Below are 19,951 nucleotides of genomic sequence, written 5' to 3'. Positions count from 1 at the left end.
CTGTTGTTGTTCCTGGACAGCACAGTGGCTAGCTCCCTGATTCAGGATTATATTGAGCTTTGTGTGTTTAACACGACAGTCCTTACTTCAGGTTTTACAGCCAGCTGTTCCAGAGGTTGATACTGGAGTTCATTGTGACCAGCTGAAGAGCTGGCTCAGTGCTCAGAAGTGAGGTTATGCTTTGAAATTGATGTGTAGGGAGGGGGTGAATGGAATCTGATTTGATGTAGTGAAATGTATGATGCACTGCTTTGTACTGTTTCCTGATCATTCAGCTGTCTTGTGTAACTGCGTCTTGCTCATTCAGACTGTCCATTCAGTCTGTCTGTTAGAGAGAAGCTGAGGTGGTCTGGGGTATGTTCAATGAAGAATTTTGCAGAGGGTACAGAAGAAATTTACTAGAATGTTCCAGGATTGAGAGTTTATAGTTATGTGGATAGACCAGAGAAGCTGGGATTGTTTCCCTTAGAGCAGAGAAAGCTAAGAGGAACAAAAACAAGAAAATGCTGGAAAAACTCAGCAGGCCCAGCAGCATCTACGGAGAGAGAGTCAGAGTTAACGCTTCAAATCCATATGGCCCTTCTTCAGAGCTGAAGAGAAGTGGAAATGTGATGAAATTTGTACTGTTTAAGGGGGATGGAGCAGGTGGAGCTGGATAGAAGGGGGAAAAGGAGAGATTGACAAAGATGTTATGAACTAAAGGGCAAAGGGAGTGCTGATGGTGGTGGTAAGGGCTAAAAAAATGGTGCTGATAGTGGCTTAAAGGTAAGAAAGCAGAATAGCAGAACAAGGGCTCAATGTTACCCTTGTTCTGCTATTATCACATTCTGCTTTCTTACCTATACGCCACTATCAGCACCTTTTTTTTTAGCCCTTACCACCACCATCAACACTCCCTTTGCCCTTTAGTTCATCTCTCCTTTGTCCCTACCTATTGCTGTCCTTCTATCCAGCTCCACCGGCTCCACCCCCTTAAACAGCACATATTTCATCACTTCTCTTCACCTCTGAAGGAGGGTCATACAGACTTGACATGTTAACTCTGTTTCTCTCTCCACAGATGCTGTCAGACCTGCTGAGTTTTCCCAGCATTTCTTGTTTTTGTTTCAGATTTCCAGCATCCGCAGTATTTTTGTTTTACCTAAGGCTAAGAGGAGATTTGTTAGAGATGTTTAAATTCATGAAGAATTTAGACAGAGTAAGTAAAGACAAACTGTTACCATTGGCAGAAGGGTCGATAACTAGAGGTTACAGATATAAGATGCTTGACCAAAGAATCAAAGGCGATTTGAAGAAAACGTTGTCTGCACATCATGTGCTTAGGATTTGGAATGCACTGTCTGATTGCAGATTCAATAATAACCTTCACTCGGTTCAAACGTGGACTCTAAACTATACCCAATGCTGCTCCTGACATGCATCTACTGGTTTGATGATAATCATGGAATGAGGGCTGTGCTGGGCTGTGAGATTGTGGTGGAATACAATCCTGCTGCTGATGATAGCTCACTGCACCTCATGGATACCCAGTTTTGGGATCTGTCCTTAGTCAATTTCCCTACTGATGATTAACATGGTGAAATACTCATTCATCAGTTGGGAAGGAAGTGGTCATTTTCCTTGGATTTGTTTGACCTGAAGCCATGAGAATCCATGAAGTCAATTTTGAGACTTCCCCACCTGCTAGTGGGATGGGACATACCCAGGGATGGTGACGGAGGAGTCTGGGATGTTTCCAGATTGATATGATTCAGTGAGTATCACTGCTACTTGACCAATCTGTGGGGCAGCACTTGGGGACTTGTCCTCAGACCTTGGTAAGAGAGACTTTACAGATTTCACTGGGCTGAGATCACCTTAATCTTATTCTGACACAATGCCAGGATTGTCTGGATCAATCTGATTTTCCTCTTATTAGTGGACTTTGTAGTGATTGTTTATCATTGTTTGCTTGGCCACTTCAGAGGGCAGTTCAGAGTCAACCGGTTGTGTGGGACTGGAGTCACATGTAGACCAGACCAGGCAGTTGTAGCAGGTTCCCTTCCCTGAAGGAAAATATTTGGGTTTTTGGGACAATCTGAAAGTTTTCAAGTTTTTATTTTGAATCTATTCCACAAATTCCAAAATTTATTAAATTCAGTTTCACAACATGGAGTGGTTAAGGTAAACAGCATAGATGTATTTAAGGAGAAATTAGATAAGTACATGAGGGAAAAAGGAACAGAAGGATACGCTGATAGGGTGAGATGAAGAGGGGTGAGAGGAGGCTCATCTGAAACATAAATACCAGCATGGACCAATTTGGCCGAATGGCCTGTTTCTGCACTGTAATTCTATGTATGTAACTTTCTGTGGTTGGATTTGAACTCTCAATCTCTGGATTGTTAATCCAGCACCAGAGCAATTCAGCTGCCGTACCTGGAGATACATTAATTGTAATGTCTTTTAATGCCTTCTTTAAAGATTTTACCTGAAGGCCTCGGCTTTTCCCAAAAGCCTGGGCTTGCATTTGATAGTTTTGCCCAGTGCTGTGGCTGATAGATGAATTTGGGATGTGCAGTCTGAGCGAGTGCGGTGTATCTAATTTCCCAGGATAAACCAGAACTCTTCAATCAGCTACACTGAAGCAATATTTTCCTTAGCTTCTAGCACTTACTGCCCAGTGTGTTTTTCTCAAATAATTTTGGAAAACAAGGGGTGAAATTTCAAAATCTCGATTGATTTAACATTTCTCTTGAATGCTTTTTATGTTAAATAAATAATCAAAGGGTAAAACTGGTCTTCCAGCACCACTTGAGCTCACTGTGAATTGATAGTCCATTTTACACTCCGCTCGACTGTCTTTTCCATTGTCCTCATGGTGCCTGGGAAGATGGGGTCTGGGCGGAGGAAAGAAAGTAGCCACGTTGTCTGGTCCTGGTCACTATCCAGTGTCCCTGCTGGAAACAGAGGGTGTGTGACAGTCAAGGTGAGGAAAAAGAAAGGACTTGTATCTGATCCCCCACACAGGGGAATAGCAGACTGGCACTCGCTGTGGAACAGTCTCTAACTGAGGAGTCAGCCCCTTCAGCAAAGAAGGAGAGGGAGTTGGAGGAAATCATGTTTCCTTTTCCTGTTTTACAGAAGGATTGCACCATACTGCACCAGAGAATACAGAGAGGATAGACACTGCAGATAGATCCTGACCATTACCCAAGGGACAACTGCACAACTGTGGGAAGACATCCAGTCCCTTCACAGCATTGCTCAACACAGAGAAGGTCGGGCAGTGAAACCATCATCTGGAAATCAGTCGGGTCAGGGGAGCTTTGACATATCATCAGATCTGAAACTGGTCAGTGTGGTGTGCAACCTTCCATCAGAACCAACCTTTCTGAAGGTTCGGCTGTGGGTGATCGGTCAGGGTGAGGCTGGGAAGAAATGTGAGTGGCTCCAAGTGTGGTGAAAGCTTCAATCATTCATTAAGCCTCATGAACCACTGACTGATTCCTACCGGTGAGAGGCTGTTCAAGTGTGGGGAGGCCTTTACAGGCTCATAATATTTTGTGACACATTAGGTGCATGTTGTACAACAGTTAACACAGGGACAACAACATGGAATAGAAACCATTCAAGTGTGTGGTGTGTGGCTGAGCCTTCACACACTCATCGACACTGGTGAATCACCAACACATTCACACCGGAGAGAAACCACTCAAGTGTGAGGTTTGTGATAAAGCTTTTATGATATCTACAAGTTTCCTGAGACATCAGATGATTCACACGAGGGAGAAACCATTCAGGTGTGAGGTGTGTAATAAAGGCTTTGCACAATTATCGGGCCTGGTGAATCATCAGAGGAGAAACCATTCAAACCTGAGGTGCGCAATCGAGCCTTCGCTGCTCATGAAGCACTGACACATTCACACTGATCAGAAGTCTGAGGTGTGTGTCAAAGTCATAAGACCATAAGACATAGGAGCAGAAATTAGGCCATTCGGCCCATCGAGTCTGCTCCATCATTCAATCATGGCTGATAAGTTTCTCAACCCCACTTTCCCGCCTTCTCCCCGTAACTTTTGATCCCCTTACCAATCAAGAACCTATCTATCTCGGTCTTAAAAATACACTCAATGATCTGGCCTCCACAGCCTTCTGTGGCAATGAATTCCATAGATTTACCACTCTCTGGCTAAAGAAGTTTCTCCTTATCTCTGTTCTGAAAGGTCTTCCCTTTACTCTGAGGCTGTGCCATCGGGTCCTAGTCTCTCCTACTAATGGAAACATCTTCCCCACGTCCACTCTATCCAGGCCTTTCAGTATTCTATAAGTTTCAATCAGATCCCCCCTCATCCTTCTAAACTCCATCGAGTATAGACCCAGAGTCCTCAAACGTTCCTCATAAGTGAAGCCTTTCATTCCTGGGATCATTCTCGTGAACCTCCTCTGGACCGTCTCCAGGGCCAGCACATCCTTCCTGAGATATGGGGCCCAAAATTGCTCACAATATTCTAAATGTGGTCTGACCAGAGCCTTATAAAGCCTCAGCAGCACATCCCTGCTTTTATATTCTTGTCCTCTCGAAATAAATGCCAACATTGCATTTGCCTTCCTAACTACCGACTCAATCTGCAAGTTAACCTTAAGAGAATCCTGGACTAGGACTCCCAAGTCCCTTTGCACTCCAGATTTCTGAATTCTCTCCCCATTTAGAAAATAGTCTATGCCTTTATTCTTCCTCCCAAAGTGCATGACCTCACACTTCCCCACGTTGTATTCTATCTGCCACTTCTCTGCCCATTCTCCTAACCTGTCCAAATCCTTCTGCAGCCTCTCCACCTCCTGAATACTGCCTCTCCCGCCAACTATCTTTGTATCATCTGCAAACTTAGCCAGGATGCCCTCAGTTCCTTCATCTAGATCATTCATGTAAAAAGTGAAAAGTTGTGGTCCCAACACTGACCCCTGCGGAACTCCACTAGTCACCAGCCGCCAACCTGAGAAGGACCCCCTTATACCCACTCTCTGCCTCCTGCCAGACAGCCAATCTTCTATCCATGCTAATACCTTGCCTCTAACACCATGAGATCTTATCTTACTGAGCAGTCTCCTGTGCGACACCTTGTCAAAGGCCTTCTGGAAGTCCAAGTAGATAACATCCATTAGCTCTCCTTTTTCTAACCTACTCGTTACCTCCTCAAAGAATTCTAACAGATTTGTCAGGCATAACCTCCCCTTGATGAAACCATGCTGACTTTGCCCGATTTTACCATGCTCTTCCAAGTATTCTGAAATCTCATCCTTAATAAAGGACTCTAAAATCTTACCAACGACCGAGGTCAGGCTAATCGGCCTATAATTTCCCTTCTTTTGCCTTATTCCCTTCTTAAACAGGGGGGTTACATTAGCGATTTTCCAGTCCTCTGGAACCCTCCCTGACTCCACTGATTACTGAAAGATCACCACTAATGCCTCCACTATCTCTTCAGCTATCTCCTTCAAAACTCTGGGGTGTAATCCATCTGGTCCAGGTGACTTATCCACCTTCAGACCTTTCAGTTTTCCTGCACCTTCTCCTTGGTAATGGCCATCGTACTCACCTCTGTCCCCAGCTCTCTTGAACTTGTGTCTTCCACTGTGAAGACTGACGCAAAGTACCTATTCAGTTCCTCCGCCATTTCTTTTTTCACACTACTACTTCTCCAGCGTCATTTTCCAGCGGCCCAATGTCCACTTTTGCCTCTCTCTTACTCTTTATATATCTAAAAAAACTCTTGCGATCTTCTTTTATAATACTGGCTAGTTTACCCTCACATTTAATCTTCTCCCTCCTTATTTCTTTTTTAGTTGTCCTCTGTTGGTCTTTGTAGGCTTCCCAATCTCCTGGTTTCCCACTGCTCTTCGCCACATTACATGCTTTCTCTTTAGCTTTTATGCTGTCCCTGACTTCCCTTGTCAGCCATGGTTGCCTCGTCCTCCCTTTAGTATGCTTCTTCTTCCTAGGGATGAATTTTTGCTGTGTCTCCCAAATTACTCCTAGAAACTCCTGCCATTGCTGTTCCACTGTCTTTCCTGCTAGGCTCATCTCCCAGTCAATTCTGGCCAGCTCCTCCCTCATGTCTCTGTGGTTGCCTTTATTCAACTGTAATACTGTTACATCTAATTCCAACTTTTTTCTCTCAAATTGCAGGGTAAATTCTATCATATTATGGTTAATTCCTCTCAAGGGTTCCTTCACCTTAAGCTCCCTTATCAAATCTGCCTCACTACACATCACTACATCTAGAATTGCCTGTTCCCTAGTGGGCTCCACCACAAGCTGCTCCAAAAAGCCATCTTGTAGACATTCCACAAATTCCTTTTCTTGGGATCCACTACCAACCTGATTTTCCCAGTCTACCTGCATATTGAAATCCCCCATGATCACTGTAACCTTGCCTTTCTTACACGTCTTTTCTATCTCCTGGTGCATCTTGTGCCCCACATCCTGACTACTGTTCAGAGGCCTGTACATAACTCCCATTATGGTTTTTTTATCTTTGCGGTTTCTGAACTCTACCCACACAGATTCTATATCATCTGACCCTACGTCATTTCTTGCTATCGATTTAATTTCATTTCTTACCAACAAAGCAACCTCAACCCCTCTGCCAACCTGCCTACCATTTCGATAGGTTGTATATCCTTGGATATTTAGCTCCCAGTCCTGATCCCCTTGCAGCCATGTCTCGGCGACGCCCACCACATCATACCTGCCAATTTCAATCTGCGCCACAAGCTCATTTACCTTATTTCGTATACTGTGTGCATTCAGATACAACACCTTCAGTCCTGTATTTCCCATCCCCTTTCTCATTGTTGTCCCTTTATCTGATGTGCTTGAAGTTAGATTCCTAGCCCTTTCCAAACACTCTGTCCTATTTTGTGTTCTGGAGACTTTAATAGCCTCTCCTGGGCTCTCCTTTCTTTTCATTTTTCTCATAATTTTCCATGAATTCACCCCCCCCCCCCCCCCCCCACCCCACCCCCACCAAGCTATCCTGCTGCTTTGTTTCCTGTTAGTCATACTTCTTGGAGTTTTACCCTTCCCTTGCCCCCCACTTTCCAGTTTAAAGTCCTGTTGACCACCCTATTTACCCTTTTCGCTAGAACATTGGTCCCAGATCAGTTCATACTGTTCCAACGGTACCGATCCCTCCTGTTCCAATACTGATGCCAGTGCCCCACGAAATGGAACCCCTCTTTCCCGCACCACTCCTTTAGTCATGTGTTTACTTCCCTTATTCTCGCGTCCCTATGCCAATTTGCATGTGGCTCGGGTAGTAATCCAGAGATTATAACCCTTGAGGACCTGTTCTTTAATTTAGTTCCTAGTTCATGATAATCCCCAAACAGGTCCTCTTTCCTAGTCTTACCTATGTTATTTGTCCCGACGTGGACCACAACAACTGGATTCTCCCCCTCCCTCTCAATGAGAACCCTGCCCACATCTTCTGCATCTGCTTTATCTTGACCTGTATGCTTCTGGATAACCAGGGGGCTCTGGATTTGGCAGTACCACTCTTATTCTTTGTGGGAAATATCTGTACTGTGCCTGTAGAATCTCACCTTTGAATGCTTCCCACTGATTTGATGTAGTTTTTCCTTCTAATAGCTGTATCCAGTCCACTCTCGCCAGCTCACCTCTCAGCTTTGTAAAATTTGTCTTCCTCCAATCTAGAACTTTTACTCCTGTTCTATGTTTGTCCTTTTCCATAATGGTCTCAATCTAACTATATTATGGTCACTATCTTCAAAACAGTCCCCCACTGCTGCTTTATCCAGCTTCATTTCCTAATACTAGATCTGGAATTACACCCCCTCTCATTGGATTTGTTACGTGCTGGCTAAAAAACTTCTCTTGAATGCAGTTCAAGAAATTTGGATCCTCTGTGCCCTTCACACTGTTTGTATCCCAAATGACGTTAGGGCAGTTGAAGTCCCCAAAGATTACTGCCCCACACTCCACCCGACTGTCTTTTCCATTGCCCACATAGCTCCTGGGAAGATGGGGGCTGGGCGGAGGAAAGAAAGTAGCCACAGTGTCTGCTCCTGGTCACTATCCAGACTGACACTCACTGTGGAACAATCTCTAACTGAGGAGTCAGCCCCTTCAGCAAAGGACGAGAGGGAGTTGGTGGAAATCATTTTCCTTTTCCTATTTTGCAGAAGGATTGCACCATTCGACACCAGAGAATACAGAAAGGATAGACATCACAGATAGATCCTGACCATCACCCAAGGAACAACTGCACAACTGTGGGAAGACAGCCAATCCCTTCACAGCATTGCTCAACACAGAGAAGGTTGGACAGTGAAACCATCATCTGGAAATCGGTCCAGTCAGGGAAGCTTTGACATATCATCAGATCTGAAACTGGTCAGTGGTATGGAACCTTCCATCAGAACCAACGTTTCTGAAGGTTCAGCTGTGGGCGATCGGTCAGGGTGAGGCTAGGAAGAAATGTGAGTGGCTCCAAGTGTGATGAGAGCTTCAATCATTCATCGAGCCTCATGAACCACTGATTCATTTCAACAGGTGAGAGGCTGTTCAAGTATGAGTAGGACTCCATAGGCTGATCTCCGAACAGGCAATCTGTTGTATAACTGTTAACACAAGGGCAGCCATATGGAAGGGAAGCAATTCAAGTGTGAGGTTTGTAATAAAGGTTTTGTGACATCTGCAAGACTCCTGATAAACCAGAGGATTCACACGGGGGAGAAACCCTTCAGGTGTGATGTTCGTGAGAAGGCTTTCACCCAATCCTCCCATCTTCTGTCGCACCAGTCGAGTCACACAGGTGAGAAACCATTCACGTGCGAGTTGTGTGACAAATCATTCTCGAACTCATTAGCCTTCCGCAGACACCAATGCATTCACACAGGATAGAAACCATTTAAATGTGAGGTGTGTGACAAATCATTTTTGCAGTCCTTGACCCTCCTCATGCACCAACGCACTCACACAGGGGAGAAACCATTCACATACAAGGTGTGTATCAAATCATTCTCGGATTTATCGACCTTCCGCAGAGACCAGCACATTCACACAGTGAAACCATTCATGTGCAAAGTGTGCCTCAAATCGTTCCCGGATTTATCGATCTTCCACAAATACGAACGCATTCACAAAGGGCAGAAACCATTCCTCTGTGAGGTTTGTGACAAATCATTCTCACTGTCAGCAAACCTCCGCAGACACCAACACATTCACAGAGGGGAAAAACCATTCACATGTGAGGTGATCAAAACTGTACACAATACTCCATGTGTGGTCTCACCAAGGCCCTATAACTGCAGTAAGACATCCTTGCTCCTGTACTCAACTCCTCTCATAATGAAGGCTGTCATGAAACTAACATATTTTTCATAATATTATTGTGGCACATTGTAAAGTAGGCTTATGGAAGTGTGTGAGTGGCTGATTTAATTAGCGACAATTAGACTAGAAGGTTTAACTTATAAAAAGAGTTAGATGTAAAAAGGCATTTGAAATGCTAATGAGTGAACTAGGGTAAAGTCAGTAGATAGGGTGTGAATTAAATTTGCATACTTAGATAAGGGGAAAAGTTGTTAGATTTTAAAAGAAACATGATAAAGTTTTACAACTGATGGGATAAATAAGGCAAGGTTATTACATTTATTTTTCCCCAAAAGCAAAAGGCCATATTGACAACATGGGAACTTTTTATAGTTGAGAAAAGTAAGTTAGAAAGACATAGGGGAACAATGGGATTTACAAATCAAAGAGCGAGAAATGTATTAAAAGAAGGATAGAAGGCTGTGAGGGTGTGGATGTGTGAGATCGAAAGGTACACCATGTGAAACAGCCTTGGGGAAAATCCTCTCGCCACTTCTCGGAAGTCTGCTTTTCCAGCAACCAAAGCTGTGTTAAAAACCTTTGGAATTCCACTGTCAAGTGGGTGCTTGTGGTAACCTTGCTGGATTGTCACTATAGCTTTAAAATCTATTTTGGACTGTTGCCTTAAAGTGGGTGTGTAGTTGGGAGTCAGGTTAATTAGGAATTTTGGGAACTTTTCAGACTAAATAACTGTAATTGAAATCTTCTGTATGTGTTTTATTTCTTTCTTTTGTTAATAAATGTTTACATGCTATTTTTAAAATCTCTAAAGTTGTTAGTGGACTCATTACTTCTGAATTCAGTGCACAAACCTCATAATAAATACAAATTACGAAACCGTAATGATAGTGTAGCCAAGTTTCCCTTGTGGATTTGGCCCAACTGGTACAGATCACCTGCCGTACCATAACAGGGCCAACATACCATTTGCTTTCTTAACTGCTTGCTGCACCTGCATGCTTGCTTTCAGTGCCTGGTGTACAAGGACACCCAGGTCCCTTTGTACATCAACATTTGCCAATCTATCACCATTTAAATAATACTGTGCCATTCTGTTTTTCCTACTGAAGTGGATAACTTCATACTTATCCATGTTATATTGTATCTGCCATGTATTTGCCCACTCACTAACCTCTCAAAATCACCTTGAAGCCTCTTAATACCCTCCTCACCATTCACATTCCCACCAAATTTCGTGTCTTCATCAAGCTTGATATATATTGTGAAGGGCTGGGGACCAAGCACAGATCCCTGTGGTACTTCACTGGTCATCACCTGCTACTCTGAAAAATACCCATTTATTCCTACTCTCTGTTTCCTGTCTGCTAACCAATTCTCAATCCATGCTAATATAATACCCCGAATCCCATGTGCTTTAATTTTACACACTAACCTCTTATGTGAGACTTTATCAAAAGTTTTCAAAAAATCCAAATACACCACATCCACTAGTTCTCCCTTACCTATTCTGATAGTTACATTCTCAAAAAAACTCCAGTATCTTTGTCAGGCATGTTTCCCTTTCATAAATTTTTGAAATGAGACTTTGAGACTTTGTCTCATTCCATTGATATTTTCCAAGTGTCCTGTCATCACATCCAATATAATAGACTCCAGCATTTTCCCTGCTACTGTACAGAATGCCTTCCCCCCTGTAAACTGGCAGCCTGAAAGTTTGATTTGATTTAAAGTGGTAACTAGTTAGAGCTGCAGGTGTCAGTGTTGTCTTTGTGTCTGGGTTCCTGAAGCTGTGAAAGGTGGTAAAGTCCCTGTGTCAGGAGAAGTGAAACTGATGGAGTTTCACCAGGAGTGAGGAACAACCTACAGACTCGGTACTGATAGAGGATCCCCACATCAGACCAAACATCCTAAGTCCCACTGACTCAAATAAAGCCACACTCTAGAACAACCATCGACTGTCTGAAAATCCCAAGTATTCCTCATTAATACTGGTCAGCAGTGCATCCTCTCACCAATAGAAACGCTGTCTCTGGAGGATAATCTCAAGAGAAAGCTGATGAGGCTGCAAAACAAAAACAAAAACAAAAATACTAGAAAAACTCAGCAGATCTGGCAGCATCGGTAGAGAAGAGCACAGCTGACGTTTCGATTCCTCATGACCCTTCAACAGAACTAAGTAAAAATAGGAAAGGGGTGAAATATAAGCAGGTTTAAGGGGGGTGGGGGGGTTTGGGACAAGAAGAGCTAAGTAAAGGGCCAGTGATAGGTGGAGATAATCAAAAGATGTCACAGATAAAAGGACAAAGAGGTGTTGAAGGTGGTGATATTATCTAAAAGAATGTGCTAATTAAGAGTAGAAAGCAGGACAAACAAGGTACAGATAGCCCTAGTGGGGGTGGGGTGGGATGAAGGAATCTAAAAAGGCTAAAAGGTAGAGATAAAATAATGGATGGAAATACATTTAAAAATAATGGAAATAGGTGGGAAAAGAAAAATCTATATAAATTATTGGAAAAAACAAAAAGGAGGGGGAAAAAGCAGAAAGGGGGTGGGGATGGAGGAGAGAGTCATGATCTAAAATTGTTGAACTCAATATTCATTCTGGAAGGCTGTAAAGTGCCTTGTCGGAAGATGAGGTGCTGTTCCTCCAGTTTGCGTTGAGCTTCACTGGAACAATGCAACAAGCCAAGGACGGACATGTGGGCATGAGACCAGGGTGGAGTGTTGAAATGGCAAGCGACAGGGAGGTCTGGGTAATGCTTGCAGACAGACCGAAGGTGTTCTGCAAAGTGGTCACCCAGTCTGCATTTGGTCTCTCCAATGTAGAGCAAACGAATGCAGTAGACTAAGTTGAGGGAAGTGCAAGTGAAATGCTGCTTCATTTGAAAAGAGTGTTGGGGCCCTTGGACGGTGAGGAGAGGGGAAGTGAAGGGGCAGGTGTTGCATCTTCTGTGGTTGCATGGAAAGGTGCCATGGGAGGGGCTTGAGGAGTGGGGGTGAAGGAGGAGTGGACCAAAGTGTCACAGAGGGAACGATCCCTATGGAATGCTGCGGGGGGGGAGGGGGGGGGGCGGAGAGGGGAAGATGTGTTTGGTGGTGGCATCATGCTGGAGTTGGCGGAAATGGCAAAAGATGAGTCCATCCTCCCACCACTAGGTGCGCTGTATATGGAGCACTACCTCATGCTAAAGCTGGTGAGGCTGCAATGTATCCTCCCACCACTAGATGCGCTGTACGTGGAGTACTACCTCATGCTAAAGCTGGTGAGGCTGCAGTGCATCCTCCCACCACTAGCTGTGCTGTGTCTGGAGAACTGCCTCTCTATCTCTCTCTCTCTCTCTCTCCCTTCCACCCACCCACCCCCCCACCACCCCCCCAACCACCAACCATTTGTCTTCGTCCTGTTCCCAAACACGGCATCCGATAACATTAAGTGATACAGGGGCGTCTGAGTGAGTAAGGCAGCTGATCCTGATCTGGTTACACGAGTGACCCGGGTTAGTCGATATTGTTCACCATTCTCTCTCTTTAGATGTTGTTCCTCTGTCCTTTAAATCTGCTGTTATTAGCCCGCTCCTCAAAAACCAACACTTGATACCTCCATCGTTGCAAACTACTGTCCCATCTCCAACCTCCCTTTCCTCTCCAATGTCCTGGAATGTGTTGCCACCTCCCAAATCTTGGAATGGGAGGCCAGGCAAGAGGTGAAGGATGAACAGCAGGGTGAGGGATCAGGCACAAAGTGGTGATAACAGGAGAGGGGCAAGACACCAGCAGAGTGGTCTGGCGTGGAGTGACAGTCCACTCTCTTCTCTGTTCCACTTTCTTATGCCCTCTCTCCTGTGCCCCATCCTTCCTGTGCCCGTTCTTTCCTGTGCCTCTCCTGTGTTCCTCTGTTCTACACCTTCCTATTGTGTCCCTCTTTCCTATGTCCCTCCTTCCTATCCCTCTCCCTCCTGTGCACAATCACAGCACGTCATTGTTGCCTTGGATGCTGTGGGTCTTCCTCTTCTGATCTCTGTCAAACACATCCAAGGCTACACATCCCACACTGATATTGTCAGTTTGAAAGCCTCCGAGGATGAAGAATGCTATTCTCACACTAGAAATCTCTGTCAAACATTTACCGGGGGAACTGAGACAGCAGCTGCAATAAGTGAGGTTTTATTCAGATGGGACAATGACAAGTTTAAATCCCCACCTGATCTGCTGCTCAAAGTTACCTCCGTTTCAACGGGCAGTTTCCCAAGCTTCAGGAAACTCCTGTTACTCCAGAAATATTCGGATTGGCTGTGAGAGACGTCAATCAGAGAGCTCACCCACTCTGCCCATTCTCTCCTCTTCCTCTTCCACAACTGCTTCACTTCCTGTGGGGACTGAAGACCAAGTGAGGAGATGGTGAGTGAAGGAAGAGAATTTATAGTAACTACATCACATAATATCCACACTAATGTTCAGGTAGTCTGACTATCCTATGGGGAATCAGGTGTGGAAATACCCCCTATGCTGTGTGAGAAGATCCAGCTGAGAGAGCTGTTTACTTGGTGCTTTGTGCTGAACTGTTTGACTGGAGCTGTGGATATTGAGTGTGTTTATTGGAAGCATTTCCCTTCTGATTTACAGGCCGAGTTTTGCTGATGGGTCATTAATGAATATGAGAAGGTGAGGTGTAATTATCTGGGAGGTGCAGAGTGTCTGAGGATTCCTATTGTTGAGTTCTCTGTGTGTATGTGTTGGGAGCTGGTTATTACCTTGTGGACTGTGAATGGTCAGTTCTGTCGGTGTTTTGGAATTGGATGTTTCCTGTTTTTTCAAATCCCTCCAAAACCTGATCTCTGTAACCTCCTCAGAAAAGAAAAAAAGAGACTTACATTTATATAGAGCCTTTGACAAAGACCAGATGCCCCAAAGCTCTTTACAACTTTAAAACTTTACATGTTAAGAGTGTAGTCAGTGTTTCAACCTAGGAAGCCTGGTGCACAGTATGTGTACAGGAAACTCCCAAATATTGTTCACACTCTTGCAAAGCACCTTAGGAACATGAACAACGTTAAAGGTGCTATATAAATGCAAGATGTTGTCTAGTGCTGTTGTATAAACTGTCAGAAAGTGAGCAGGCGTTCAGTAGGAGCAGCATGGTCCCCACTCATGGTTCACTATCCTACTGACCCTATCTGTGAAGCAGTCTCCCAGTGAGCAGACTCATTTTAAAGGGAGATCGGGCTATAACCTGTAACTAGCAGCAGAACAGGGTAGGAATGGCTGCACACTAGTCCAAACTCAGTGTGTCAAAGAGCATTGAAGGATGCACCTTCAGGCTGCAGTCCCCCTCCCTGCATGGATGGGTTGGGGGGTGGGGTTGAGAGTAGTTCCTGATCTCAGCCCAGATAGAGAGGAGGCAGTGGGCAGAGAGGCAAGCGGCAGAGAGGGAGCCAGTGCTGCTCCTGATATGCCTTTCTACTGGTTTGATGATAATCATGTAATGAGGGCTGTGTTGGGCTGTGAGATTGTGGTAGAATATAATACTGCTGCTGCTGATGGCTCACTGCACCTCATGGATACCCAGTTTTGGGATCTGTCCTTAGTTTACTTCCTGAGTGATGAATAATATGGTGAAGTACTCATTCATCAGTTGGGAGGGGGGTGGGAGTTTTCCTTGAACTTGTTTTACCTGGAGCCATGAGACTCCAAGGAGTCAATATTGAGACTTCCCCACCTGCCAGTGGGATGGAACGTACCCAGGGATGGTGATGGAGGAGTCTGGGATGTTTCCAGATTGATATGATTCAGTAAGTATCACTGCTACTTGACCAGTCTGTGGGGCAGCTCTCCTCACTTGGGTACTTGTCCTCAGACTTTGGTAAGAGAGACTTCACAGATTTCACTGGGCTGAGATCACCTTAATCTTATTCTGACACAATGCCAGGATTGTGCAGATCTATCTGATTTTCCTCTTATTATTGGACTTTTTAGTGATTGTTTATCATTGTTTGCTGGGCCACTTCAGAGGGCAGTTCAGAGTCAACCATGTTGTGTGGGGCTGAAGGCACATGTAGACCAGACCAGGCAGTTGTAGCAGGTTCCCTTTCCTGAAGGACAATATTTGGGTTTTTAGGTCAATCTGAAAGTTTTCATGTTTTTATTTTGATTCTATTCCACAAATTCCAAAATTTATTACATTCAATTTCACAACATGGAGTGGTTGAGGTGAATAGCATAGACACCTTTAAGGGGAAACTAGATAAGTACATGAGGGAGAAAGGAACAGAAGGATATGCTGATAGGGTGAGGAGAAGAGGGGTGAGGGGAAGCTCATGTGAAGTGTAAACATCAGCATCGACCAATTGGGCTGAATGGCCTGTTTCTACACTGTAATTCTATGTATGCAACTTTCCAAGAATAGATTTGAACTCTCAATCTCTGGATTGTTAATCCAGCACCATAGCAATTTGGCTGCCATGCCAGTCAACATATTTATTGTAACGGCTTTTATTGCCTTCTCTAATGATTTTATCTGAATGCCTTGGCCTTTCCCAACATCCTAGGCTTGGATTTGATCATTTTGACCCTGTGACTGGGATTTGTGATGTCCAGTCTGAGCAAGTGCAGTGTGTCTAATTTCCCAGAATAGCGGGTCCGGCCACATTGTCTGCTCCTGGTTACACTCCAGTGTCTCTGCTGGAAACAGAGGGCGTGTGACAGTCAAGTGAGGAAAAAGAAAGGACATGCATCTGATCCCCACACAGGGGAATAGCAGACAGGCACTCATTGTGAAACAGTCTCTAACTGAGGAGTCAGTCCCTTAAGCAAAGGAGGAAAGGGAGTTGGAGGAAATCATGTTTCCTTTTCCTGTTTTACAGAAGGATTGCACTGTACTACACCAGAGAATACAGAGAGGATAGACACTGCAGATCGATCCTGACAATCACCCAAGGAACAACTGCACAACTGTGGGAAGACATCCAGTCCCTTCACAGCATTGCTCAACACAGAGAAGGTTGGACAGTGAAACCATCATCTGGACATCAGGTGGGTCAGGGGAGCTTTGACATATCATCAGATCTGAAACTTGTCAGTGGTGTGGAACCTTCCATCAGAACCAACCTTTCCGAAGGTTCAGCTGTGGCTGATCGGTCAGGGTGAGGCTGGGAAGAAGTGTGAGTGGGCTCCAAGTGTAGTGAGAGCTTCAATCATTCATCGAGCCACATGAACCACTGACTCATTCCTACAGGTGAGAGGCTGGTCAAGTGTGAGGTGTGAGAGGAGGACTCCACAGGCTCATAAGATCTCGTAGCACACAAGGTGCACCTCTTACAACTACTGTTACGTCAAGAGCAGCCAGATGGAAGAGAAACGGTTTAAGTGTGAGATGTGTGATGAAGCTTTTGTGACATCTTCGAGTCTCCTGATACACCAGAGGATTCACATGGGGAAGCAACTCCTCAGGTGTGAGGTGTGTGAGGCAACTTTTACCAATTCCTCCAAGCTTCTGCGACACCAGAGGATCCACACAGGAGAGAAGCTGTTCACATGCAAGGTGTGTGACAAATCATTTGCACAGTCACTGAACCTCCGCATACACCAACGCATTCACACAGGGGAGAAACCGTTCAAGTGTGAGGTGTGTAACAAATCATTCTCTCAGTCTTTGAAACTCCTGTTCCATCAGACAGTCCACACAGGGGAGAAACCATTCACATGTTTGGTGTGCAAAAAATCATTCTCGCGGTCCCAGACTCTCCAAGGACACCAACGCATTCACACTGGCGAGAAACCATTCACATGCAAGATGTGTGACAAATCATTTTCAGATTCATCAGCCCTCCGAGGACACCAACGCATTCACACTGGGGAGAAACCATTCACATGTGAGGTTTGTGACAAATCATTCTCGCGGGCATCAAATCTCCGTGTACATCAACGCATTCACACAGGTGAGAAACCATTCACATGCAAGATGTGTGACAAATCGTTCTCTGATTCATCAGCCTTCCAAGGACACCAACGCATTCACACTGGGGAGAAACCTTTCACATGTGAGGTTTGTGACAAATCATTCTCACAGGCATCAAATCTCCGTGCACACCAACGCATTCACACAGGCGAGAAACCATTCACTTGTGAAGTGTGCGACAAATCATTCTCGCTGTCATCGAACCTCCATGTACACCAACGCATTCACACAGGAGAGAAGCCATTCACATGTGAGGTGTGTGATAGATCATTCTCCCAGTCAACGGAGCTCCGTGTGCACCAGCGCATTCACACAGGGGAGAAACCATTCATGTGCGAGGTGTGCTACAAATCGTTCTCAAATTCATCATACCTCCGCACACATGAGCGCATTCACACTGGGGAGAAGCCATTCACCTGTGAGGTTTGTGAAAAATCATTCTCACGGTCATCGGAGCTCTGCAGGCACCAACGCATTCACACAGGGGAGAAACCATTCACGTGTGAGGTGTGCTACAAATCATTCTCAAATTCATCCCACCTCCGCACACACGAACGTATTCACACTGGGGAGAAGCCATTCACGTGTGAGCTTTGTGACAAATCATTCTCACGGTCATCAAGTCTCCGCACACACCAACACATTCACACAGGGGAGAAACCATTCATGTGCAAGGCGTGTAACAAATCATTCTCACAGTCTCGAAGCCTCCGTGTACATCAACGCATTCACACGGAAGTAACCGTCCAAGTGTGAGGTGTCTGACAAACCTTCACAAATTTTCATGGAAACAAGGTCTTGCCAATCTGTCATCAGAGTGTTGACAACGCCAGTGCTGAGGTACGATGATGTCAATGATGAAGTCACCCTGCAGTGAGATGCCAGTGAAACAGGACTTGGAGCAACCCTCATGCAACAAGGACAACCAGATGTGTTTGTAGCCAGAGCATTAACACAAACTGAACGACGCTATACACAGATTGAGAAAGAGAGCCTGGCTATTGTCTTTGCTTGTGCATTTCAACCAGTACCTGTTTGGGAGAGAGACAGTGATGGTGCAGTCTGACCACAAGCCACTTCAAAGCATTTTTCTCAAATCGCTTCCATTTGGTCCAAAGTGTTTACAAATGATGTTACTTCATTTGCAGGGATATCATTTGGAAGTGAAGACCTGAAAATTTTAAAGATTATATGTGCAATGTGTGTGTAGGGACAGAGAAATTTGGAACAGACTAGAAAGAGCAAAGCATTTGCTTGTTTGTGTGATAATTTTCTTTATGGACTATTTATGTGGAGTATCTTGGAAACGAAAAGGGGGGTGTCTGGATAAATTCCTTTTTACACTGTGGCTTTCCATATTAACGTGTCTGCAGATGTCATCATATGTAAATAAAGGTTTGAGGGTAGTTGCCATTTTACACACCACATGGAACATTGTTTAAAATTCAAAATGCTCCAAATATTTCTGGAGCAACATGAGTTTCCTGAAGCTTGGGAAACTGACCAGTGAAATGGAGGCGACTTTGAGCAGCAGATCAGGTGGGGATTTAAACTTGTCATTGTCCCATCTGAATAAAACCTTACTTATTGCAGCTGCTGTCTCGGTTCCCCCAGAAAACATTTGGCAGAGATTTCTCGTGTGGGGATAGCATTCTTCATCCTCGGAGGCTCTCAAGCTGACAACATCACTTATAAGATGAGTAGCCTCGGATGTGTTTGACAGCAGATCAGTAGAGGAAGACCCACAGCGTCCAAGGCAGCGATGACGTGCAGTGGTGGGATCAGCACATGTACAGGAGGGAGGGTCACAGTAAGGAGAGAGTAATTCTCTCCTAGCTCTCCCCCTCTCTCTGTAGGTAGTTTTGGGGAGAATTAAGATTTTCAGTCAAGTGCTCAACTTTTATTAAAAGAAATCCAATAAAGCCAATTGTCTTGATTGAGTTAAAAACACATGGTCAAGGAGGCCATTTTGAGATGAATGATCATGGCTTCTTCAGTCATTTTGTATCCTGCATTGTTGTGACACAGTATTAAGATCAATTCAAAGCTTTGAAAAAGCCCTGATTGAGTTATGTAATTAATAAGTTATGTTATCAACAACCCATGTAATTGATGATTTTTGATTAATGTATTTTCGATTTATCCATACAATAATCAAATAACAGGAATGATTCATTGATTTTGACTAATGGAAGTTATAAACTCTCAATTTTGAAAATGTTTTCAGTGAAATGTCTTCATCTCACTCTATCAGCATATCCTTCTGTTCCTTTCTCCTTCAGTTGTAGTTTCCCCTTTAAGGCATCTCTGATATTTACCTCAACAACTCCATGTAGAGAACTGAATTAAAAATAAATGAAAGTGGCGAAATAGCATCCAAATAAAAACAGATTGTCCTCAAAGACCAGATATTGTCCTTCATGAAAGGGGACCTGCTACAACTGCTGGACAGAGCAGCAGAGGAGAGAGTGGACAAAGCAGGGATGGGGAGGCTAGGGGAGAGAGGGAGGCCAGGAAAGCCAGAGAGACCATGGGAGAGGGCGGCACAGCCAATGAAGTGCTGTCATGCTGTGATGTGGGAGTGACTGTGACTCAGAGATTGAATTTGTAATTGGGGAAGTGATTTGTAAAGTGATTCTCGCTCCTCACTAGACCTC

At 44.5% G+C, this 19,951-nt stretch overlaps 1 protein-coding gene across 1 annotated transcript; it reads left to right on the top strand.

The window, feature by feature from the left end:
• Positions 1 to 16,378: 16,378 nt before the first annotated feature.
• On the top strand, positions 16,379 to 18,876 carry LOC121291082 (zinc finger protein 271-like). Its single transcript, XM_041212118.1, has one exon. The coding sequence runs from the start codon at positions 16,683 to 16,685 to the stop codon at positions 18,048 to 18,050; it is 1,368 nt and encodes a 455-aa protein (XP_041068052.1). The 5' UTR covers positions 16,379 to 16,682; the 3' UTR covers positions 18,051 to 18,876.
• Positions 18,877 to 19,951: the final 1,075 nt, after the last annotated feature.

The sequence above is a fragment of the Carcharodon carcharias genome, chromosome 19 (genome assembly GCF_017639515.1).
Source record: "Carcharodon carcharias isolate sCarCar2 chromosome 19, sCarCar2.pri, whole genome shotgun sequence".
NCBI lineage: Eukaryota > Metazoa > Chordata > Chondrichthyes > Lamniformes > Lamnidae > Carcharodon > Carcharodon carcharias.
The sequence above is the reverse complement of the archived record's forward strand: the minus strand, read 5'-3'. Positions and strand labels throughout refer to the sequence as shown.

Coding starts and splice junctions, on each gene's coding strand:
- LOC121291082 (XM_041212118.1), top strand. CDS start 16,683: ATGGAAGAGAAACGGTTTAAGTGTGAGATGTGTGATGAAGCTTTTGTG.